This window comes from Perca fluviatilis, chromosome 8 (genome assembly GCF_010015445.1).
Source record: "Perca fluviatilis chromosome 8, GENO_Pfluv_1.0, whole genome shotgun sequence".
In the NCBI taxonomy this organism is placed as follows: Eukaryota; Metazoa; Chordata; class Actinopteri; order Perciformes; family Percidae; genus Perca; species Perca fluviatilis.
In genome coordinates this window covers 42,085,306-42,110,996 of record NC_053119.1, presented here as the reverse complement: position 1 = coordinate 42,110,996, position 25,691 = coordinate 42,085,306, and the positions used below count along the sequence as shown (strand labels likewise).

General features: G+C 42.5%; 1 protein-coding gene across 1 annotated transcript in view; it reads left to right on the top strand.

Annotated features, from left to right (window-relative positions):
• Positions 1-25,691, top strand: part of trhr2 (thyrotropin releasing hormone receptor 2) — a 48,255-nt gene that overhangs the window by 3,565 nt on the left and 18,999 nt on the right. Inside the window, exons 2-5 of the mRNA XM_039807585.1 lie at positions 5,739-6,507; positions 12,051-12,183; positions 15,516-15,667; positions 21,243-21,366. Coding sequence (XP_039663519.1) covers positions 6,125-6,507; positions 12,051-12,183; positions 15,516-15,667; positions 21,243-21,366 — 792 coding nt within the window. The 5' untranslated portion in view covers positions 5,739-6,124. The remainder of the gene's footprint in view (positions 1-5,738; positions 6,508-12,050; positions 12,184-15,515; positions 15,668-21,242; positions 21,367-25,691) is intronic.

The following is a 25,691-nucleotide window of genomic DNA, read 5'->3' as shown; positions in this document are numbered from 1 at the left end:
TGGTAGTTGAGTTCAGGCATGGATTGGCCATCAGCATTATTTCCCGGTAGGCATATTTGTCTGGGCTGAATGGGGACTCCGGTCGAAAACCTTTTTTTGATAAGCCCCTAGAGATAAGAGAGATAACATGATTGGCCCACTTGTGTGTCTTTCATGTTAACACTGGCCATTCACGTCCTTGGTCTTTGACTGACCGGCCCACAGAGAGGAGAGAGATCACATGATTGGCCCACTGGTTTGTCTCTCATCTGAACACTGGCAAATCACATCTTACTATGGCCCACTTCCATCCTACCATAGAGAGAGAGCGCATTTAAGTCCCACCCCCACCGGCGGCAAACACAAAGTGCCTGTAGCTAGCTAAAAACACGAGATTTAAGCATGTCAAACAATTTTTTTGCACCCTCGTCGACCAGAGATGACAAGTTAGCTGTTAGTAAGCTAATGTTAGTTATGTGTTTGCATGCTAAGGCACTTACAAACATAGTACTATAGATTTCTTATTTATCAACATTCCACAATGACACAAGTTACATACTGTGTGCAAAATGCCATGCTCCACTCTCAATCCGGGAGCAATGTGGAAGTAGTGGATATAGTCTAGGGTTCAAGTACAAATGTTTCAACCTGCTCTGTCCACAGTTCATTGGCAACACACATATTGATACCACTAATGTATGTATGCTAAATAAAAAACTACAGCCAGGAGTCTTATCTTTGCTTAGCATTAAGACAAGAAATGGGGATTTCTTGGCTGGGATCAGTCTTTGTGCTAAGGTAAGCTTATTAACTGCTGGCTGTAGCAGTTTACTTCATGTCTTGATCACTGGTAAGCAAACACCTATATTATGATACCGAATGTTTAAAACAAACATAACTACTGTTAGCAATATGGTGACGACACGCATTGAGCTCAGGCTCGTACCTGCGAAGGGTAGAGTATGCGCAGCAGGTCAAGGATGCATTTTATTGGTTCTTTTCAAGCAGATCACTAGGCAGGATTGGTGAGCATTTTTACAGGATTACAGCAGCTACTGATGAAGGATCTTCTTGCTCCTCTTTAAGAGCCCATACGTTATTTATAGCTGTCGGGGTTTAAAGACTATTACAAACAGTGTATAAAAAAGTGTATACTGGAAATAGTTACCAACTCACCCCTTAAATTGATGTTGCCCCTTACCCTTTTTTCATTTCTCATGTAGAAAAGATGGTTTGCATCTGTGTATGTAAACTGCAGTACAGCAGCAACCCCTCGAACTAAAGTGTTCCTGAGGCACCTCACTCAGTCAAGCATGATGGAAAGTCAGAAATGTGCAGAAGATCAGCTCTACTGGGTTGTGGATGTGCGTGTGTAAAGGAATGGAGAGTGGATGCAGTTTGATTGATGGCAGCATAGTGCAACTAAATTACTTTTCATTTCCTTCCCACCTCAATTTATTAGAGGCAGCCCTCAGGAGGGGATGTCCATTGTGTGTGTGTGTGTGTGTGTGTCCGTGTGTGTGTGTGTGTGTGTGTGTGAGAGAGAGAGAGACCGGGCTGGGAGATGAGTGAAAGAGCAACAGATTGACTTGTAGAGTTTCACAGTGCTGCACATTGGTTAATTATGAAACCTCAAAACAAACCTCAGGATTCTTCACACTTTGTCCTCTGGTAAACTCAAAATCTGGTCAAGTATTGAAAAATTGAATTGAATTGAAATTGTATTATAGTTAAAGAAATAGCTTTAATGAGAAATTATTCTTCTTGTACAGGATTTTAGGAATGTGTCTGTAACTTTAGCAGAAATGCACTAGGAGGCATCATAAGAGCATTATGAGGGGAGAATAAACCCTCACTTATGTTTGTGTTTTGTCAGAATATTATGTTGGAATGATCCTAATGCACTCATTGAGTGTTACGCCTTGAGAGCAGTATGACTCATTTGAATATTGCCTATTAATGCCTATCCACAATGGATCTTATTAAAGCCTCACCAGGAACAGTTTGAGCTCTGGCTCTCAATCTGAGGTCTGTAGACCTTTGGGGGAACATCAGGGGTTTTCTATTTATTATGTTTGCATTATTTAAAGCTGTGCATTGCAGTTGATCTGTTGGTAGGTCCAATACTTCAGATAAGATTTATTTTATTATTGTCTCTTACTACTGGCTGCATTGCCATGACAGTTGTTGTGGATATGCAATGTCAGTTTCAGATTTGGAAGCACGGCTGAATCACCTGTCTAGTTGTGTTAAGACAATAGTCAAATGCCTGTACGTATATTGAAAGTTACCTACTGCTGTGATCATTCCTCCTCTTCACACTGGCCATCCTGATGCAATTCTGGTTTTCATTCCGTTCAAAAATGCTCTCTGAAGTTCAGTCCAAACTAATGACAAATGAAGTGCATATCTTCCAACATCACATATTTTTGGCAAAAATTCCTTCTTTTTGTTTCCTTAGATGGTGTTTCCTTGTTGAACAGTCAATGGATAGTAAGACAATGAGTGAATTTTGTAATTGAAACACAGATTTTGGAAGATATTTTGTCTAAAGCCCTATTCCCATGGGACTAGTAATACAAAGGGACCTCATGGGATTTAAAAATTACCCTAGTTTTATTACCTCAGTAAACATTTTCATAATAATTTAATGGCCCCAATCACCACTTTCAAGTCTTCTTCCATAGAGATGGATGTTAATTGTTTTAAATATAAGAAGATGATGATAAGAAGATGGCCGCTGAAGGCAGGAGTGGGTCGTTGGGCTCCACTAATGCCCTTTGTATTTTACAGTGTTTTCTAATGTTATTGAGTGCTTGGACCTACAACTTTTCTGAGCATATTAAGGGTAACCTGGCTGGTCCGAATGATGGTGAATACACTAAACGTTACTACTTTGGACATGGACATGCCTTTCTCCATTCAATCTGGGCATCTAAAAGGCTGTGCAAGAATGACAGAAACAGCGCTATCAGGTCAATATCACGTCAAGATAGAGCGCATGCATTTAAAGTATTAATGGTGCTAATACATTTGGCTGGAGATATACATCTGAACCCAGGCCCCACGCTTGAATGTCAGGCTAGCTCTGTGGAGGTTATGCCTTAAACAGGTGAAACCGCGCAGGTGACACTGCCCCTGATTGTATCAGCGCCTCACGCAGCGGCTCTGGAGGAAATGTTGACTCAGTGCCAGGAGCTGCCGGAGCAGCATCATGCAGGGAAGCGGAGCGCATCAGAGGCCCGTGTGAGGACATCCGACCGTGTACACACCGGTGAGCTACCCCGCCTGATAGATATCCTTTCGAGGACTGGACCGGGGGCCACTTCGGTTGTGGGGGCCAGCGAGGGCTTTCGCTTTCAGTCGAGTGACAGTGCAGCGACGTTAGCTGCAGCAGAGCGTGCTAACCTCTCTGAGTCTGGGGTAACAGTCAACACGCTACAAACACGATCGGGCGGCTTAGATAGTCGTGCTGCACAGAAACAAAAGTGTTATCTACTTTTTCAAACTGTCAATCATGCCCGTGTGTTTGGGATGTAAAGTATAAACCAAAGGAAATATTAGGCGGACAGTTAAACATACATACATACAACATGGATTACCTCTGTTTAACAGAATCGTGGCTCCACAGTAACATTCCAACTAATATGATTGACATTGCTGGGTATCAGTGCTTTATAAAGGACAGAATGACAGGCAAAGGGGGAGGAGTATTAATATACATCAAAGACACATTTAAATGTCAATTAATCGAACTGAACACCACCCTGGAATGTCTTATATTTTAATATTTCCGTCCTTTATAATCCACCTTCTTATAATGTTAAGTTCTATGATGAATTAAATGATATAGTTAAACAACTGGATTCTTACAGAGAGACAATATGGTATGGTGACTACAATATTAACTGGTCTGACAAAAGCTGTAAACAAAAACTCAAAGCATATATGACCAAATTTAACTATAGACAAATGATTGTAGGACCAACAAGGATAACAAGGCAGACTAAGACTCTCATTGATTTGGTATTTACTAACAGACCAGAACGAATAACAAGGACTTATAATTTGATTACTGGACTCTCGGACCACAACATGACTTTGACTTCTTCGTCAGGAAACTGACGAAGAAGCGCCTGCAGTACTTTGGTAAACCTGATCATGAAAAATTACAATTCATTCTTCCAAAAGGTAAAATTCTGCAATTTGAAAGAGAACTTAAAAACATAAACTGGGAACAAATTATGACACTAGACGATGTAGAGGAGTGTTGTAACTCCGTGACCACATCTATTACAAGTCTGATGGAAAAATTTACAAAGCAAATAAAATCTAAACAAAAAGATTCTACGGTGCCCTGGATAAATAATGAAATACGAAAACTCATGAGAAAGCGAGATTTAGCTTTAAAAACATTTTTAAACTTATAGAAGTTTAAGGAATAAAGTCGTAAGCGAGCTGCGGAAAGCAAAAGTGACATATTACACTCATCTAATTGATAGTGCTAAAGGTAACAATAATTCACTTTGGAGGCATTTAAATAATCTGACTAATAAATCAAATAAACATAAAAAGATTACAGAACTTAACATCAATGGCAATAGTATAACCGATTGCGCCACTATGGCTGATGGATTCAATTCATATTTTGTACAATCTGTTGAAGAATTAACAAAGGAATTCCAGCCTGTGAATCCCCTTAATCAGTCACCTCAACAGATTCCTTTTATATTAAAGAGGTGTCGGATACAAAAGTTGCAGAAATAATCATTAAACTATCAAATTCCAAGTCTGATGACATTTTTAGGATGAATAGTTGTTTTCTTAAAAAGTATAAGAATGTTCTTGTCAAACCATTGACCCATCTTGTTAATCCATCCATTAGAACCAGTACATTTCCCAGTGCGTGGAAAAAAGGAATAATCATCCCTGTGTTCAAAAGTGGTAGCCTAGACTCAATGAGTAATTATCGCCCTATATCAATTATACCAGTTTTGTCTAAAATTATTGAAAAAGTTGTAGTAGTGCAATTGAATGACCATTTAGAAGCCGTCACCGTCACTCAGGTTATGCAGGACCACAGTTGTTAGGGTTAGTTAAGCCGGGTAATTGAAAGAAATCCAGGGCATGTTGATGTTGATTTGTAGTACAGGCCTCTGGTAAGGAGTTGAGGTACAGTATTTGTATATTACATGATAACAATTATTAAAAATGTCATCGATCAGAGAAGATGAATCCTACCAATTTTCCTTGTGACCTGCTGACCATTACTTACGCACCCTGATCTAGCCAAACACAGGAAATATAAAATGTAATGTCAGATTGCCATGAAGCACATTCAACCTCACCAGAGGATGGAACCTTTGGACACACTATGAGCTTTACTCCCACCCTTAGGACAAAATATCAACTTTGTACCCAAGATATTTTATAATCTGGAGATCAGAGAATTTAAAATTGATTTACTGCTGATCTTTTCCTTACACATTGTCTGCAATTACAGCATCTCATTGACATTTAAAACCACCAGCATGCTTTGTTCTTTAATTTGCCCCATTTTATTTTAACAACCATTTGCTTTTGGGGCACTTTTTCTTCCAAGCAGCATGGAGCTACCTGAAGGAGTCACTGAGAGGAATTCTGTAGATGTGTTAATGTGTGTTTGACATTGACAAATGAAAGTCCAAATTCAATCCAAAGGTTATTGTCGATTTAATTCCCTGTCTGTCCAAGTAATTTAACTCATCTTCTATTTCTAGGTGACTCGGTCTTTGGAAGTCCTGGGATCATATGCAACGTGTTATTCCTCTTCATTAGTTTAAAGAAAGATAGATAAGGGAAGTGAAGGGGAATGACAGAAGGAAATATCAAAAACAAGAAAACAGTGCTTATTTTCTCTTCTCAGTGATCAAAGACGTATAATAAGCAAATTCACAGCTGTTTCTTTCTCTGTAGTGAACTGTGAGATGCTAAAGCTTCACAACAGTCAATATATATGCTTTTAACTGGACCGGCTATACATGGGAGTTAATGCTCTTAATGAAGGAGAAAAAACATATTAACATTTCAGAGTCATGCCTCTTATCACTTTAATCAAAAGAACATAACCTGTAATTAACTAACACTAGCCAGGTCGCTAGGAGATATGGCGGACAACGTGAGCTCCAGAATCAACACCCCAACCAATATCTCTCTGAGTCCCAGTGACGCCGTCTCTGAGTCGTTGGAGTACAAGACAGTGTCAGTGTTCCTGGTCTTGCTGGTGTGTGGTGTGGGCATCGTGGGAAACATCATGGTGGTCATTGTGGTCCTCACCACACGCCACATGAGGACACCCACCAACTGTTACCTAGTCAGCCTGGCCATAGCCGACCTGACGGTACTGGTGGCGGCTGGGCTGCCCAATGTGTCAGACAGTCTGACAGGCACATGGATTTTTGGCCACGCTGGCTGCCTTGGGATAACCTACCTTCAGTACCTGGGCATCAACGTGTCCTCCTGCTCCATCACCGCCTTCACCGTAGAGAGGTGAGAATGGAAAAACAACCAAATACAACTGCTCTTAGTACAGCTTTTGCAATGTCTGCTGTATTAGTGTATTATGTGCTTGGAGCCACATATTGTTCATCAGTGTACTGTAGATGCTCACATCGTTGTCATTATAGCTATCGTTTTTTGGGTAGACAGCCCTAAAATTAGGCCCACATTGTCAGCCAATGGAGAGGTTGTCTGAATTGAAGTTGGCCTACCTGGGCCTATGGCTAGATAGCAAATATACATGGAAAGTACAGTACATATCAAACACTTAGAAAGTCAGAAATGTGGTCAGATGTGACTGGGGGGCAGACAAACAGGCATTAATACACCTACAGCATAGGTCAATATGAGGTCAACAAATTAATTATGGCTGTATACTATATGCTGCAGCAGCAAAGACATCACCGCAAAAAGTAAATTGACTACAGTGTAGAGGATTACATTTATGTATAGGAGCTACAAAGTCACTACCCATAAATGTAGAAGGCAAAGTAGAGAGACACCGCTGGAGTTAAGAAGAGAGAAACTCGCACTTGCATACTGTGTTTTTTTTTTACGGTGCATCGTTTCTGTGTTTGCAGCGTCTTGCTGTTACGGGTGTTTTAGAGTTTGTTTGTTTTTTACTGTGCATCGTTTCTGCATTTGCACCATGTTTCTCCTAATGGAAGTGTTTTGGGGCCGTTCTAGCGCGTTTACCTAGGTGGGCCACTGTAGTTTTGAGTTGTTAATGGTATTCATTTTACTTTTACTGGAGAATGCTTTTAATTTACATAAGTTACAAAGGCGAAGTATTAAACATTTACATAGGCTCTACATGTGAACAAGGTAAACAATGTGTGGGTGTAAGTGATGTAATATGATGCAAGCCAATAGTTTTGCATTCTTATCTATAATAATTGGTTTTAGACATCTCCGTTGCATATACAGTGGGGAGAACCAGTATTTGATACACTGCCGATTTTGCAGGTTTTCCCACTTACAAAGCATGTAGAAGTCTGTAATTTTTTATCATAGGTACTCTTCAACTGTGAGTGACGGAATCTAAAACAAAAATCACCAAAAAAATCACATTGTATGATTTTTAAGTAATTTATTTGCATTTTATTGCATGACTTTGATACATCAGAAAAGCAGAATTAATAATATTTGGTACAGAAACCTTTGTTTGCAATTACAGAGATCATAACTTTCCTGTAGTTCTTGACCAGGTTTGCACACACTGCAGCAGGGATTTTGGCCCACTCCTCCATACAGACCTTCTCCAGATCATTCAGGTTTTGGGGCTGTCGCTGGGCAATACGGACTTTCAGCTCCCTCCATAGATTTTCTATTGGGTTCAGGTCTGGAGACTGGCTAGGCCACTCCATGACCTTGAGATGCTTCTTACAGAGCTACTCCTTAGTTGCCCTGGCTGTGTGTTTCGGGTCGTTGTCACGCTGGAAGACTCAGCCATGACCCATCTTCAATGCTCTTACTGAGGGAAGGAGGTTGTTGGCCAAGATCTCGTGATACATGGCCCCATCCATCCTCCCCTCAATACAGTGCAGTCATCTTGTCCCCTTTGCAGAAAAGCATCCCCAAAGAATGATGTTTCCACCTCCATGCTTCACAGTTGGGATGGTGTTCTTGGGGTTGTACTCATCCTTCTTCTTCCTCCAAACACGGCGAGTGGAGTTTAGACCAAAAAGCTATATTTTTGTCTCATCAGAGCACATGACCTTCTCCCATTCCTCCTCTGGATCATCCAGAAAGTTATTGGCAAACTTCAGACGGGCCTGGACATGCGCTGGCTTGAGCAGGGGGACCTTGCATGCGCTGCAGGATTTTAATCCATGACGGCGTAGTGTGTTACTAATGGTTTTCTTTGAGACTGTGGTCCCAGCTCTCTTCAGGTCATTGACCAGGTCCTGCCATGTAGTTCTGGGCTGATCCCTCACCTTCCTCATGATCATTGATGCCCCACAAGGTGAGATCTTGCATGGAGCCCCAGACTGAGGGAGATTTACCGTCATCTTGAACTTCTTGCATTTTCTAATAATTGCGCCAACAGTTGTTGCCTTCTCACCAAGCTTCTTGCCTATTGTCCTGTAGCCCATCCCAGCCTTGTGCAGGTCTACAATTTTATCCCTGATGTCCTTACACAGCTCTCTGGTCTTGGTCATTGTGGAGAGGTTGGAGTCTGTTTGAGTGTGTGGACAGGTGTCTTTTATACAGGTAACGAGTTCAAACAGGTGCAGTTAATACAGGTAATGAGTGGAAAACAGGAGGGCTTCTTAAAGAAAAACTAACAGGTCTGTGAGAGCCGGAATTCTTACTGGTTGGTAGATGATCAAATACTTATGTCACGCAATAAAATGCTAATTAATTATTTAAAAATCATACAATGAGATTTTCTGGATTTTTGTTTTAGATTCCGTCTCTCACAGTTGAAGTGTACCTATGATAAAAATGACAGACCTCTACATGCTTTGTAAGTAGGAAAACCTGCAAAATCGGCAGTGTATCAAATACTTGTTCTCCCCACTGTAGTAGTAGTAGTAGTAGTAGAGATTATCATCCCAAGAAGAACAGCAACAGATGTTTCAGCAAGTGCCCCATAATGACATAAGCCAATTGTCTTTTGAAAACAAACCTTAACTTACGAGTTGTTTTGGTGCTTGAAATTAGTTTACCAAAGTCTTAGGTTATATATGATTAAAATAGTAAATAAATGTCTGAAATGACATTTTGTAATATCGCTTTTTGAGTAGGAGTTTAGTCAAATATCGTTTGGATGCCCTGGTGCGTCTTTCGTCCTCAGAGGGTTAACCATGACCAAGATTGTTCCCTCAAACATGTGTTTATTATTGTAATCACGACGACAAATGTCCCCTAACTTTATTAATTTATTTTATTTTTATTCCCTAATGTTAACCAAGTCATTTTTGGGCCTCAACCTAACCAAACCATAGTGTTGTGATTTGTAATGGTTTTGAAAGCACACACAAATTATGTCCTGCTGATACAGTGGCCCTGAGAGGTCAGTAACAGTACTAAGGGGCCACTATCCAAGCATCAGTATGGGATGAATTGGGAGTGGGAACGGATTGGTTCTGAACAGGAGTGCAGACAGCTACTCATAATGTCAGGCCCTGGGATTTTTCTAGCTTTGGAGTGTTTCAAAGAGTCTAGGCCAGCGATTGAAAAACCAAGGGAATGTAACCAGTGCATTACAGTTAGTTTTTTATTTCTGAAACATCATTACTAAAATGAACTGCCACTTTCTATTTCTACTCCGCTACATTTCAGAGAGAAATATTGTACTTTTTACTCCACTACATTCATCTGTTACTTTACACATTAAGATTACTGCACACACAACACATGTAGTTTATAAAATCTGATGTTTGATTATAAATGAAACTAGCCAACAATATAAAGTCCAGCTGAAATAATTAGCTGATTAAACTGTTGTGATCATTTCCAGTTTCTAAAATAGGAGGCCTTTTTTTCTGCATTAGGTAATTATAAACTTTTAATACTTTAAGTAAATTTTCCTGATGATACTTAACATACTTTTACTTAAGTAACATTTTCTAAGCAGGACTTTTACTTGTAACAGAGTATTTTTACAGTGTGGTATTAGTTCTTTTACTTAAGTAAAGGATCTGAGTATTTCTTCCACCATTGCACGCAGAACCCAAATTATTATTGCCAAGTTCTCTTTTTAAATTATCTTTATATTTGAGTTTCACGCTCCTATTTTCACTTTTTATCATTTTTAGGAACTTCAAAATACCCTTTCTTATTGTTCAATAAAATCTTCAATCATTTTGACACCCATGGCTTCCTGTTACCTTCAGATACTTATTAGAGATGACATATTCTTCACAGAACGTTTCAGTGAGCTATATTTATTTTCTTTTAAATAAAGACAAAACTGAGATCATTGACTCCATTTCTTTAAACTGAAAATACCAAGTAACAGATCAAAATCTCGGTTTAAACAGCAATATCAAGTCAATAACAAAATTAGCCTATTATTGCCTTACAAATATTTCGAGGATACATCTCCAAACAAGATATAGAAGAACAAATTCATGCTTTCATCTCAAGTAGTTTAGACTGCTGTAATGACCTTTTCTCATTTAATGGCTTAGGGGTCTGACCTACTTCTTCCATATGAACCCCCCAGGCCTCTAAGGTAATCTGGAACAGGTCAGCTAACTGTTCCCAGAGTCAGAACAAAACATAGTGAAGCTGCTTTAAGTTATTATACCACCACCGTTGGAACAAACTGCCAGAAGAACTCAGATTTGCACCAACTGTAACTACTTTAAAAACCGACTAAAGACTTTTGTCTTCATGCCTTTTAACTGAAATTGCAATCTATGTTTTATTTGCACTAAAATTGCACTTTATTTCCGCTGTCTTTTATTATTACAGTTTTTGTATTGCTTTCATACTATTATCAAATGTAGGTGGTAAAATCTCACAACTCTTAGTACAAAACTTAAAGCAGATCATCAAAATGGCTGGTTTTTCAAACATGTAATCACATGTTCAATTGACTAAGTACAACATACAGATTTACATAGTAACTTTTTCATCACACATAATCACTGTGTGATCAAAGACAATACCTTATATATGATGTCTTTCACAATGCAATGCTCACAATACCTTTGATATGCCTATCTTCTGATTTGCATAAATACATTTCACCAACATTTAATCCAACTGCTCTTAATGGCTATTCATTGAACCGTTTGGTAAACCTAAAGATTTTAAATTGGTTTGTCAGCTATATAAAATGTGAGGTCAGAAAGGTGGCAATTGGCACCAACAGAGAGGCCAGATGTGATGACATCAGTGTTGACCAATGTCAAGCATGGATTAGCCACGCCAAACGTTTTTTCCCAAGGTGCATGAATAATGAAAATCTATGGCCAAAAGCTCAAGACAGGTTTGATCCAAATTACTGTAATGTAATGTTTGGTTTTCATTTAGTTACAGTAATTTGTTTTACAGTATTTACTCTAACTGTGTACATTTGATTTTACAGTAACGAGGATACCTATGTTACATTTACGTATATCTGAAAAATAATGTAAAAACAAATTTGGCTAAATGGTTGTAGAGGATGTCTTCTTTGATCACAACTTGATTACACATAGGACAGATATTATGGAAATCATAGATTCTGTAAATGTTGGGTAATGTAAGTGTATTACCTACCTTGTCTTTTACACTACTGCAGCATATTACTTTCAGCACTTCTCAACAGTGATTTGAAACAAGTTACAAGTGTGATGAGTTTGGAGTTTTGTACTGTGAAATTGTACCACATAGTTGCAATAATATTACTAAAGTGATAAAAAAACTGTATTTTTATTTTATTTATTAATTGTATACACTTTTATTCTTCCTACCTGTGTCTTTTTTATTTTAATTTTTTTATATAAAATGGCTTGAGCTTGTATGAAATGTGCTATATAAGTAGACTTGCCTTGCCACGGTTGTGTTTAAACCCTCCATTTCTTCTTTACATGCAGGTACCTAGCTATCTGCCATCCAATGAAGGCTCAGACAGTGTGCACAGTGTCCCGGGCCAAGCGGATCATTGCAGTTGTTTGGATCTTCACCTGTGTCTATTGCATGTTGTGGTTTTTCCTGGTGGACATTCAGGTTAGATAAATATGCTGCATTTTGCATTACATTTTGTGTGTTAATGGTTTAACTTGCTGAGGATCTCAGCAGAGTAACAATCAGCATGCAATTTTTTGATCATGCACAATGAAACAAAACATGCACGAATTAAATCCCCCTTTCAATACCATGGATATAGAGCCACTCGGCCAGCCATGCCAAAACACTTTTTTATGAACTTCAATATCCAATGGAAAATAATCTCAAAATGAAGTAGCACAATGTGGTGTCATCATAAAATACAGCTTTCAAGATGGAGAGCAGAGTTCACTTCACTCGTTTGTTACTTGGGAGTGTTTTAACCACATAAATAAAGAAACTACAATCTGCTGTCTTATTTTAGTTTATAGCCACATTTTAATTAAATGGTGCTTAATAAATGCACATTCAGAAATGTAAACAAAGTATTATTATTGTCAATGTAGTACAATGTATTGCCTCTGCTTCATACAGGCTCTCCCTCCCTCCTCTCTGTCATTTTTTGCTCAAGAGCACCTTGGCAGTGCTCAGGAGGTGAACTGGCACCTCTCCAGCTACTAGTCCACCACCATACTTTGGGCCTTATGGGGACTGGAACCAGCAACCCTCTGGTTCTCAACCCAACTCCCTCCAGACTGAGTTATTGCCACCCCAAACATTACCAGTGATGTAAAAATGCTAATATATCAGTAAATGCACAGGAAATTAAGTGATATCCCGCAGTTATGGTGTTGAAATAAAATCCCGTCCATTTTTGTCTGAGACCAAGACAACACTGAGTCAAAAATGCGGTCGATTTTGTGACAAGGCCGAATACAACACTGCCGAGGTCTACCAACACAGTTCTGCCGACCGGAAGTGCAAGCAAGAGGGTTTGCGACCGTAAACAAAGTGGAATAAATGGGACAAGGGATAACTCCGTATCGGCTATTACTATGCAGCATTTTCCTCACCTATGTACAATCTTTAGTAAACAAAATTGATGACCTTCGGCTGCGGATCACCACTCGTAAATGTATTATGGACTGCAACATCATGATTTCCCCGGAAACAAGGTAACAACAGAGTTGTGCAACAGCATGTGCGGACGATGAGTTTGACGCCACTAAAGCGAGACACACAAGTGTAGATCACAGCATTATGCAGTTGACTTATCACTCACGGACCCTCCCCCTCTCACACACATTGGCCAACTCTGGCAGACTCGCTCTCTCTTCCTTTTTCAACATTAAAACAGAAATAAAGAAGTCATCAAATTTGCAGGTCTTACATGTGCAATGAGTTAAACACTTGCATTGTCTCAAACAATGGTCGCAAAATGCCATTTTGTTGCAGCCTGGAGACCTGACACCTATTTTATTTCATCATTTTGTGTCAGTTTGCATCATTTAAATATTAAATGTGAAATGTGTGTTTTACAATAATATGTTTATTTAATTTTGTGTTTGTGTTGTTAATAGGTTCCACTGCAATTACCAATCTCTTTCTTGTAATGACATTCTTTAACCCTTGTGTTGTCTTCCCGTCAACCTTTTTTTCAATGTTTTTGACGCCTTTTTTTTACAGTTTGTTTTAGCTTTTTCCAACGTTTTAAATTGTAAAATTTTTCTTCTACACATTTTCAGCGCTTATTTCTACGTCCCATATTTTCTGATATAAAACAAAAATTGAAAACGGGTCAATGTGACCCGAAGTCAACACAAGGGTTAAATTGGATCAGGTCAGCTTTCGTTTGTGTCAAGAACAGAGGAATAAAGTCTTTGGGCCTCATTCACCAACCGTTCTTACAAAGAAATGTGTTCTAAAACCCCACTTACACACTTTTTATGAAGATTCTGACATTCACTAATGTTTTATTATCTTGGATTTGTTGAACAAAATCTAGGAACACTCAAGAGCACTCTTACGCATATCTGAGTGATGACAATTTTCTCCAAATAACTGGTTACTGCATTTTATTTAATTCTACAGTCGATTACAATGATAGTATTGTAATGTATTGTATTTCTGATCATTTGTTGAAAAACAAAATCATAGTATGCAAAGAAACACTAACACTGCAATTTACATCAGCAATTAAACTGATTAAATCCTGCGTTATTTGGTGATTGATCGCGCTATGTATAGGGCCAATGCAGTGGTGGAATGTAGCCTACAAATTCTTCGTTACTGTACTTAAGTACATATTTCACGTATCTGTACTGAATCAATAGTGCATACTTTTGACTTTGCTGACTCTTGACTTGCAGCAATTATCTATACTTTCTACTCCACTACATTTCTACAACGTTCCGTTACATTTTCTGATCAGTTTTTCCTGCCAAAACGTCTTCCTGACCGTCATACGTTTGTCTCACCAGTAAAGTTTGGTTGCCATCGCCGATCCTTCATTGGCTTCCAAGCCATCTACGGTGCTCCAGAGCCTGGGCACAGCACCGCTGACCCTCGGTAATACAGCCTCCGGTAAAAGTGAAAATGAAAATGTTTGTTTTTTATTATTCACATTTTTAAATCATAGTTGCCAGGCAGCGTAAGACGCGTTCATATCTTATTTATTTGGCTGGACCTCTTCACATCTCCTCCCCATTTTCGCTGCTTAACACACTTTATTTGCTTACTTGCATGGTTAAAGAAAATAAAACCGTCTTAAAATACATCCATGAATAAAATTCCGATTCCAACAACATATTTCCATTTTATGCTGGTTAGGAACTTCTTCTAAAAGCCAGGCCTTGTTTGTGGTAGTGGACATATTCTACTTTTAATAAAGTAAATATGTCTCTGGTTATTTGTACTTTTACTTATTTATTTGTATTGAAATTCAGTACTTCCTCCACCACTGCAATGAACAAGTCATCTGCAACTCTGACAACCATCTCATGAAGGCGGTCTCCCGCTTCTCAGGAGGTGCACAGGAAGTGTCATGTCTTATATGGGAATTTGCAGGGCGTTTTCTTATGCTAATTAGGAACAACTGGCATGCGCTTTCAATTACGAAGACGTGGGATTCATCAATCCTAAGAACACAGGTGCGAACAATTCTGTTGTTTAAGAACACGTCATGAATCCGACGTAGATTTTCCTTAGGGACTTTCTTAAGAACATATTTAAGAGAAAACTTAGGAAGATATTGGTGAATGAGGCCCTTTGTTATTACCAAGCCTCTTTCGTCCAAATGGTGTTACAACTTGCAAGTGAATGTGAAAAGCTTTTTAAGAGCTCTGTGCCATTTCTGAGAGTAGTGTTATTGTGTTTAGATGTGAAAGATAATTATGTGCAACTCAGCCCAGAGTTTTATTTAAGTGTCTCAATGATAACTGTATGACATTCAGGTCAGCCAGGATGGACATGTGCAGTGTGGCTACAAAGTGAAACGAGAGCTCTACCTGCCCATCTACCTCATCGACTTTGCCATTTTCTACGTCATCCCACTGCTCCTCGCCATTGTGCTGTATGGCTTGATAGCACGGATCCTCTATCTCAGGTACTGTAAAAGGTCTTTAAAACCACATTAATAAATTAGTTACTTCATTAAAAAGGGTCACTCCACCAATTTTACATATGTATTGGGTCAGTGTATTCACCATGTGGAGTACTACTCAGCCTGTGAAAAGAGTTGTATAATGTCTTAAGTGGCTCTGGAGGAGCACCTTATGAAATAAAATCATCAAGTAGAAGACATCCGTGTTGCACCGGCAATTTTTTGCTATTTATTCTGTTGTGTCCTGCCTTGGTTGCACCGGATTGTTGTGGTCTGCAGAAGCGCAGAGAACTCCCCCTTTTTTCCTTGGCTCTGGAGGAGCTTTGTCAAGTCGGAGCGAATAACCCTGATGATGTCATTTTTTAAACTCAGCTTGGCTTTGGAGCTTAAAATATATAATTTAAAAGAGAAAGCCTGCATTACAAACTAGAGGCATGGAGTTTGAAAAAGATGGGTATCTACCAGGCAAGAAGTCGAATTATCCATCCATCTTCCATCTATCTTCGCCCGCTTATCCAGTGTCAGGTTGTGGGGGGAGCAGCTCCAGCAGGGGATCCCAAACTTCCCTTTCCCGAGCCACATTAACCAGCTCCGACTGGGGGATCCCGAGGCGTTCCCAGGCCAGGTTGGAGATATAATCCCTCCACCTAGTCCTGGGTCTTCCCCGAGGCCTCCTCCCAGCTGGACATGTCTGGAACACCTCCCTAGGGAGGCGCCCAGGGATCATCCTTACCAGATCCCCGAACCACCTCAACTGGCTCCTTTCGACACGAAGGAGCAGCGGCTCTACTCCGAGCTCCTCACGGATGACTGAGCTTCTCACCCTATCTCTAAGGGAGACACCAGCCACCCCCCCTGAGGAAACCCATTTCAGCCGCTTGTACCCTGGATCTCATTCTTTCGGTCATGACCCAGCCTTCATGACCATAGGTGAGGGTAGGAATGAAAACTGACCGGTAGATCGAGAGCTTTGCCTTCTTGCTCAGCTCTCTTTTCGTCACAACGGTGCGATAAATTGAATGTAATACCGTACCCGCTGCGCCGATTCTCCGACCAATCTCCTGCTCCATTGTCCCCTCACTCGCGAACAAGACCCCAAGGTATTTGAACTCCTTCACTTGGGGTAAGGACTCATTCCCTACCTGAAGTAGGCACTCCATCGGTTTCCTGCTGAGAACCATGGCCTCAGATTTAGAGGTGCTGATCCTCATCCCAGCTGCGTCACACTCGGCTACGAACCGATCCAGTGAGTGCTGAAGGTCAGAGGGCGATGATGCCATCAGGACCACATTATCTGCAAATAGCAGCAATGAGATCCCCAGCCCACCGAACTGCAACCCCTCCCCACCCCGACTACGCCTTTATATCCTGTCCATAAATATTACAAACAGGATTGGTGACAAAGCACAGCCCTGGTGGAGGCCAACCCTCACCTGAAACAAGTCCGACTTACTGCCGAGAATCCGGACACAGCTCTCACTTTGGTCGTACAGAGATTGGATGGCCCTAAGAAGAGACCCCATCACCCCATACTCCCGCAGTACCTCCCACAGTATCTCCCGGGGGACCTGGTCATACACCTTCTCCAAATCCACGAAACACACGTAGACCGGATGGGCATACTCCCAGACTCCCTCCAGGATCCTTGCAAGAGTGAAGATCTGGTCCATTGTTCCACGACCAGGATGGAATCCACATTGTTCCTCTTCAATCTGAGGTTCGACTATTAGCCGAACCCTCCTTTCCAGCACCTTGGAGTAGACTTTACCAGGGAGGCTGAGAAGTGTGATACCCCTGTAATTGGCACACACCCTCTAGTCCCCCTTTTTGAAAAGGGGAACCACCACCCCGGTCTGCCACTCCTTTGGCACCATCCCAGACTTCCACGCAATGTTGAAGAGGCGTGTCAACCAAGACAGCCCCTCCACAACCAGAGCCTTGAGCATTTCTGGACAGATCTCATCAATCCCAGGGGCTTTGCCACTGTGGAGTTGTTTGACTACATCAGTGACTTCGACCTGGGAAATTGACAACGACCCCCCATCATCCTCCAGCTCTGCCTCTAATATAGAGGGCGTATTAGTCGGATTCAGGAGTTCCTCAAAGTGCTCCTTCCACCACCCTATTACCTCCTCAGTTGAGGTCAACAGTGTCCCATCCTTACTGTACACAGCTTGAATGGTTCCCTGCTTCCCCCTCCTGAGGTGGCGAACGGTTTTCCAGAAGCACCTTGGTGCCGACCGAAAGCCTTCTCCATGTCTTCTCCAAACTTCGCCCACACCTGCTGCTTTGCCTCTTTCACGGCAGAGGCTGCAGCCCTTCAGGGCCTTCGGTACCCTGCAACTGCCTCTGGAGTCCTCTGGGATAACATATCCCGGAAAGACTCCTTCAGTCAGACGGCTTCCCTGACCACCGGTGTCCACCACGGTGTTCGTGGGTTACCGCCCCTTGAGGCACCTAAGACCCTCTGACCACAGCTCCTCGCCGCAGCTTAAGCAATGGAAACTTTGAACATTTTCCACTTGGGTTCAATGCCCCCAGCCTCCACAGGGATGCACGAAAAGCTCCGCCGGAGGTGTGACTTGAAAGTCTTTTGTACAGGTGCCTCCTCCAGACGTTCCCAATTTAACGCACTACCTGTTTGGGCTTACCAGGTCTGTCCAGAGTCTTCCCCCACCCACTGACCCAACTCTGAGTCCCCCACTAGAGCCCCATGCAGGACTCCACCCAAGGTCTCCAAGAAGGCCGAATACTCCGAACTCTTGTTTGGTGCATATGCACAAACAACAGTTAGAGTTTTCCCCCCACAACCCGCAGGCGTAGGGAGGCAACCCTTTCGTCCACCGGGGTAAACTCCAACGTATCGGCACTCAGCCGGGGGCTTGTGAGTATCCCCACACCCGCCCGGCGCCTCACACCCTGGGCAACTCCGGAGAAGAAAAGAGTCCAACCCCTATCCAGCAGTATGGTTCCAGAACCGAGACTGTGCGTAGAGGTAAGCCCCACCAGATCTAACTGGTAGCGCTCCACCTCCCGCACCAGTTCAGGCTCCTTCCCCCACAGAGAGGTGACATTCCACGTCCCCAGAGCCAGCGTCTGCTGCCCGGGTCTGGTCCGTCGAGGCCCCTGACCTTCACTGCCACCCGTGTAGCAGCGCACCCGACCCCAGCGGTTCCTCCCACAGGTGGTGGGCCCATGGGATGGAGAGGGAGTTGCCATGTTGCTTCTTCGGGCTGTGCCCGACTGGGCTCCGTGGCAAACCCGGCCACCAAGCCGGCACGCTGGCCGCGCCGCCATCTGGGCCTGGCTCCAGACGGGGGCCATGGGCTTCCTCCGGGCAGGGTAACTTCACCTCTTCCTCGTTGGCTCATAGGGTTTTTGAACCATTCTTTGTCTGGCCCCTCACCAGAGACCACTTTGCCTTGGGAGACCCTAAAAGGAGCACAAAGCTCCAGACAACAAAGCCCTCAGGTTCATAGGGACACACAAACCTCTCCACCACGATAAGGTGATGGTTCCGGAGAGGCAAATATAGTCAAATTAAATACTTTCAAACTTCATTATGGAAAACATAGGCTGCCGTAGATTCGGTGATTGAACCATACTAGGGAATAGGGACTAAAAGTCAGGAACTCTGACAAGACTCTGCTTGCAAGAACCACCACCTTAAAGGCCCTGACACACCAACCTGATAATCGGCCGTTGGACAGTCTGGCGAGGTCGGTGACTCGAGTCTGTCGGAGGTGCCGTCGGCCTTCACCTTGGCCGATTTGACATGTTGAATCGGAAGGCGGGCAGTTGGACTTATAATCTGATTGGTGGAGTGCTAACCCGGAAATGACGAGCAGAAATCTGACGAAAATCTTTCAAACTGACCTTTGTCGATCTGAAATGAAGACAGATTCAGCAACTGCACGGCCTATTTCTCTCTTAAAATATTTTCAGAAACACGTTTCAGTGAACTGTTTTCGTAAAATGAGATCGTATTCTGAACGAGCTGCCATTATGTTCGGCTGGAGAAGCCAGACCCATGTGATGCATTCGGCATTTCCGGTTTTCAGTTTTTGGGTGACAATACAGATTAGCGCCGCCTGCTGTGCACATGCAGAACGTACGCTCAAGTCAGCGTTGGTTCGGTGTGTTTCAAGGAACTTTTTGGACCTCTGGGAGCTGACTGATCAGTCCAACTGCCTTTTCTGCCGACGGTCAGCTGTTGGGTTGGTGTGTCAGGGGCTTAACGTGGTGAAGGGGTTTGCATGTCCATGTGTCCCTGGGAGCTGTATTTTCAGAGGCAATAGTTCCTGGTAGGGTCTCCGAAGGAAAAGTGGTCCCAAGGGAGGAGCCAGACTAAGACTGATTTGCAGAACCAAAATGAAAAAAAAACCCCCCCGAAAAAAAAGCCCCCCCCCCCGGGCGCAGGGCAGAACGTTGCTGCTTGAGCCATGGCCACCAGACTACATTAATAATCAATCTAAAAAAAAAGACTATAATACCATTTCAAGTTCGTTCATTATTATCTTGTAATCTTCAAATTATATTTGAACATTTTTAAATTCAGCCAATTATTAACTACACTACTCTTGTTGTTAAAAGTTCTGTTCGCTAGAGGGATGTTCCAACATTAGCCTAGAAGTATCTTGACGTTCCACTTCCAGGATTGCTCTGGTGCCTCCGGATGCATGTCTTTTAGCCAATGTCCATTACCATCCTCTTCCTTTGTTTTGCCATTCTAACCTCCAGTGGATTTATGAGGACTAACTGCCTGTCCAATCTGAGTTTTCTAATTGGACAGACTAAACAACTTTTGAACGTACACGTTCCACCAAAACAATTTCCTTCCTGAGACTATTTAGCAGAGGCACCGTGGCTCCGTCCGGAGCTTAGCACCGGCCAAGACCATTGTGATTCGTTTGAAGAAATGCCAATAAACCAGAATGTTTTTCGCCCATCCCTGAATGCTGTGTGGACTAGCCAGACCCTCCTGCGCAGCGCTGTGGAGGAAGGTCTGGCAAAGCGAGACTAGCCTAGAAGGGACAACTACGCATTGCATTTCTGGCACACCGCTTTCTTAACATTCATTTTCAACTATGAGCACACAGCGAAAACCCTAAATCAACAGGGAACTGGAAAGTTTTCCGGGCTGGGCCAACTGGTAGGTGTGAAAACCAACTGAACACCAAACAGCAGACAAGTTAACATAGCGGAGGATTTAGAAGCTAAAGAGCCAAGACTTTCTAATCAGGAGTTGATGGAGACCAAAACAGAGCAGAAAGGAAAATAAATATTGGACTTACATTCATCAGGCAGCCAAATCAAAACTTTAAAATAACTGATCATGTTGTTATGTGTCTGCTTGAGGTCTAAATAGGTAATTGCTTGCCAACAACTTTATAATATTATATTATGTCAATGTTTTGTTTGCAGCCTATTTCTGCTTCATTTTTTATACATTTAACATTTTCTGTTTTTATAAAGAAACCCTACAGCACATAATAAATCAAACCACCTCCTAACACCTGATTTAATCAAGAAAACTAAACCAACAAACACATCCAACATGCTGCTTGTGTCCCCCCAGCCCTCTGCCCAACCATCCTGAGACCAGTGCCACCACGCTGCGTCGGAGCTGCCGGGAAGCCTCTGAAGTGGGGAAGCGGGGTCGCCAGGGCCAACAAAAGACCGCGCTCTCCTCCAGGAAACAGGTTTCTGCCTCATACCACATTTAAACCTCTTTCCCATTAACCCCTTCTGCTCTCTCCTTTTCCTGTTAAATCCTTTCTTATTTATAAAGTAAATGCTATGTGATAGCCTTAGTCACATTTGACCCCGGTCTTATCTTTGGCTGTGTGTGTTATCTGCTGGAAATATAGAGGCCATGATTCCCTCTTAACAGCTGATGATGTCCATTGCTTTCGAAAAGTGGCCCCTTGTCAGCTCTATGTCCTGGTTGTTACGAGGCCCTGATGGCAATTGTGGTGGTAATGGTTACTTTTCCTCAGGCTAAGCAGTCAAAAAGCCTTCTTACTAAGTAAGCCCTCTCTCTCCCAGGTTACATGGTATTGCTGCAGTAGTGCTTTGTCTTTATGCTTTTGGATGTAGAACACATTCTCTCAAGCTTTTTGGTCTTGAAACCATTTACCTTCAGAAGCCTTTATCCACTCAGAAGGGATACGACAAAGTTCTTTTTAGTCCAGAAGGAACTAGTTTTGTGTCCACGTATTATTCTTTTAAAAGTTGTATAGCAATTGAAAAGCCATAGTACAAAGATCTTTGTTCTCTAAAAAAGCAATAGCTTTTCTGTCTCTAAATATCAGGTTTTTTTTACATTTTGCAGTAAGACAGTAAAACAAGAGACCATCTTGCGATTGGATTAGGGTGTGTTCACACCAGCAAAAGAGGATCTGGTGATTTGCCGCAGGGTTATGCAATGATTATAGATTTTGTTGGTACGATTATAGTCTGGAAAATGATCACAGTTTCACGATTATCACAATTATTATGCATTCATTAATTTTACTGCTAATGTATGAAATTTCATGAACACTAGATTTTAAGTCATTATAAGATTAGAGACTAGGGGCCCTATTTTATCGATCTGAAACGCAAGTATGAAACGCAAAACGCAAGTAGCTTTGTGGGCGGATCTCGGGCGCTGTTGCTATTATACCGGCGGGATAAAGGACTCTTGCGCCCGACGCAAATCTAAAATGGGTTGGTCTGAAGTAGCTAGGTGTGGTTTGGGCGTAACGTGCAATAAACCAATCAGAGCGTCATCTCACATTCCCTTTAAGAGCAGGGCGCTTGTTCCATGGCGGATTGCTATTATGACGGCGGATTTGCCTGGCGCACGCCAGCGGGAGCTGCCGATTCGAGATGCGGCAAAGTAATAAATGCCCGTCTTGGCTGGGTGGCGATGTTGCTGCGGCCACTCGGGCGCATCTCCTCAAGTCTGGAGAGGATTGCTGCAGCAATGGAGCGTGGGCCTCCAAACGCACCGCCGGCACCTGTTGTGCCCCTTCCTCCTCCCCCCACTCCATCTCCGTCCACCCGATCCATCAGGAGCGCATCGCGCATTACTCCCGGACCAGATTCCGCCGGAGTGTCCAATCCCACCGTAGTTCAACATCACGTCTCCTTAAGTCCTCTAATATTTCCTCATTTATGTCATCAACACATCCATGACTCATGGAAATGTGTAAAACACAACAAGTCACAAAGAATGCTGCGACTTTTTGAGGACTGTACTGTAAAGTGCCTCCTGATCTATCCAAACACATGAAGCGCATTTTCAGTAATATTTTCCTTTGTAATTATGTATGGTTTTCAAAAATGGGAACTGCTGTAGATGAGAGAAGTGTATGCGCGTTGTGCACACCGCTACATTATGGCCAAGCATAGCCCCCTAAAATAGCATCTGAATAACGCGCTACTGACTTTAGACTAGCGCCACTGACTTTAGACCAGGTTTTTCCTGGTCAGTGGCGGAATTGTTTTCTGAAACTGCAGAATAGCACAAAGTAACGTTTGCGCCGGAACACGCCTCCTCTTTTCGCTGAACCGCCCCCGGGAGCGCAAATACATTCCCTAATTTACCGACGTGCGTCTGTGGAGGGAAAAGTCCGCTGTGCGTCGGGTGCAAAATAGGAATGATACATGCGTCGGTGTACAAAGGCAATTGCGCTGAGTGCAAGATAGGGCCCTACAGGTGAATCAAACAAAGACAGTGCTGTCTTTCTAAAGCCCTTTTTGGGCTAGAAACGGCCATGCTAGCTGCTGTGTCTAAAAGTTTGAGGAGCAGCTAGACAAGATGCACCGGTCCTAGGTAGAGTCACAGCATGTTGCCAAGGAGTAAGCAATGTTAAGTAGTAACATCAGTGACATTGAGTGGTTGCAGAGTTTTGACTCGTACAGACGCAACATTATCATCATAGCTCTCCTATGGGATCCTCAAAGTTACTGCAGGGGAGTCAGAATCAGAATCAGAATCAGAAATACTTTAATAATCCCAGGGGGAAATTATTTTCGTTACCACTCCAGGTATACAAACAACAATAAAAACAACATATATTATCAAGACTTTAAACATATATAATAAAAACAAATATACAGTAATAATATATAAAATATTAAATGTACAGCGTTAATGTGCAAATAGTGCAATAAAAAAAGAAATGATTGTCTATGTTGAGATGATTTTATTGCAATAAAAAAGAGAAGTGATTGTCTATGTTTGAGATGAGATGATTACAGAGAGGGGGTGTGTGACTCTCTGAGGGAGGTGTTGTAAAGTTTAATGACCACAGGCAGGAAAGATTTCCTTTGGCGCTCTGTGGTGCATCTGGGTGAGAGGAGTCTTCTGTTGAAGGTGCTCCTCTGCTGGGCCAGTGTGTCGTAGAGAGGGTGCGAGACATTATCCAAGATGGACTGAAGCCTGGACAGCATCCTCCTCTCCGCCACGGTCGTCAGTGTCTCCAGCTCCTCCCCCACGACATCACCAGCCCTCCTGATCAGTTTGTTCAGTCTGTTGGTGTCTGCGACCTTCATCCCACTGCCCCAGCACGTGACAGCGAAGAAGAAAGCACTGGCCACAACAGACTGATAGAACATCCTCAGCATCGTCCGGCAGATGTTGAAGGACCTCAGCCTCCTCAGGAAAAAGAGTCGACTTTGGCCCTTTTTGTAGACAGCCTCGGCGTGTCTAGTCCAGTCCAGTTTATTGTTTAAGTACACCCCCAGGTACTTGTACTCCTCAACAGTGTCCACAGGGACACCCTGGATGGAAACAGGGGTCCCAGATGATTTTGCCCTCCTCAGATCCACTACAAGCTCCTTCGTTTTTGTCACATTGAGCTGCATATGGTTCAGCTCACTCCAAGTGACAAAGTTGCCCACAACAGTCCTGTATTCATTCTCATCACCCTTTTCTATGCAGCCAACTATTGCTGAGTCATCAGAAAACTTCTGAAGGTGGCAGGACTCAGTGCAATAATTGAAGTCCGAGGTGAAGAGGGTGAAGAGGAAGGGAGAGAGGACAGTCCCCTGTGGAGCCCCAGTGTTGCTGACTACCCTGTCAGACACACAGTTCTTTAGGCGTACGTACTGTGGTCTCCCCGTCAGGTAATCAACAATCCAGGACACAATGGGGGCCTCCACCTGCATCGCAGTCATCTTCTCACCCAGTAGAGCCGGACGGATTGTGTTGAAAGCACTGGAGAAGTCAAAGAACATGACTCTCACAGTGCTCGCAGGCTTGTCCAGATGAGTGTAGACTCTGTTCAGCAGGTAGATGATGCTGTCCTCAACTCCCAGGCTGGGCTGGTAGGTGAACTGTAGTGGATCAGTGAAGGGCCTGACCATAGGCCTTAGCTGCTCCAGGACGAGTCTCTCGAAGGTCTTCATGAGTCAGCAAGTTATTGTAAATTTTTCAAAAGGTCAAAAGGTCAAAATGTCTTAGCATAAATCCAACATATTATTAGCAAATATAAATCAGCATGATCAAACATGAATGATGGGCTCTCTGTCCTATAGGTGAGGTAGACTCTAAGGCCATCCACAGATACAGTAAAATGATTCACTGTGCCACATGTATGTTTAACATTAAAAAATGATTTATAAAATCATGCCAAGAATTATTATTTTAATAGCTTAGTAGTCTATGAATTAAAAATAGCATTGTCATTGTCACTACCTTGCTTACTACCTAACCTTGCTACTTGTTACCAGCTGTATCCAGAGGCCTGTCCAAATGAACCAGGGGCCTGTTTCACAAAAGCAGAATATATAAATCCAGGATAACTGATAAAGCGAGGCTTGACCTAGTCTAATCTGTGCATCCTGGCTTGGTGCGTTTCACGAAGGCCAAGCCAGGCTGAGGAGGAGCAACTAGGTCGAGCCAGGCTGAACTAATTCAGATAGATGCGCGTCCACGGCTTTCCTCAAAAGACCGTGAGGTCGATCACAGATTTAGTGATGCCAAAATGGAGAATACGCATTGTTCATACTTTATACTGAGTGAGCAGCAGCTTCT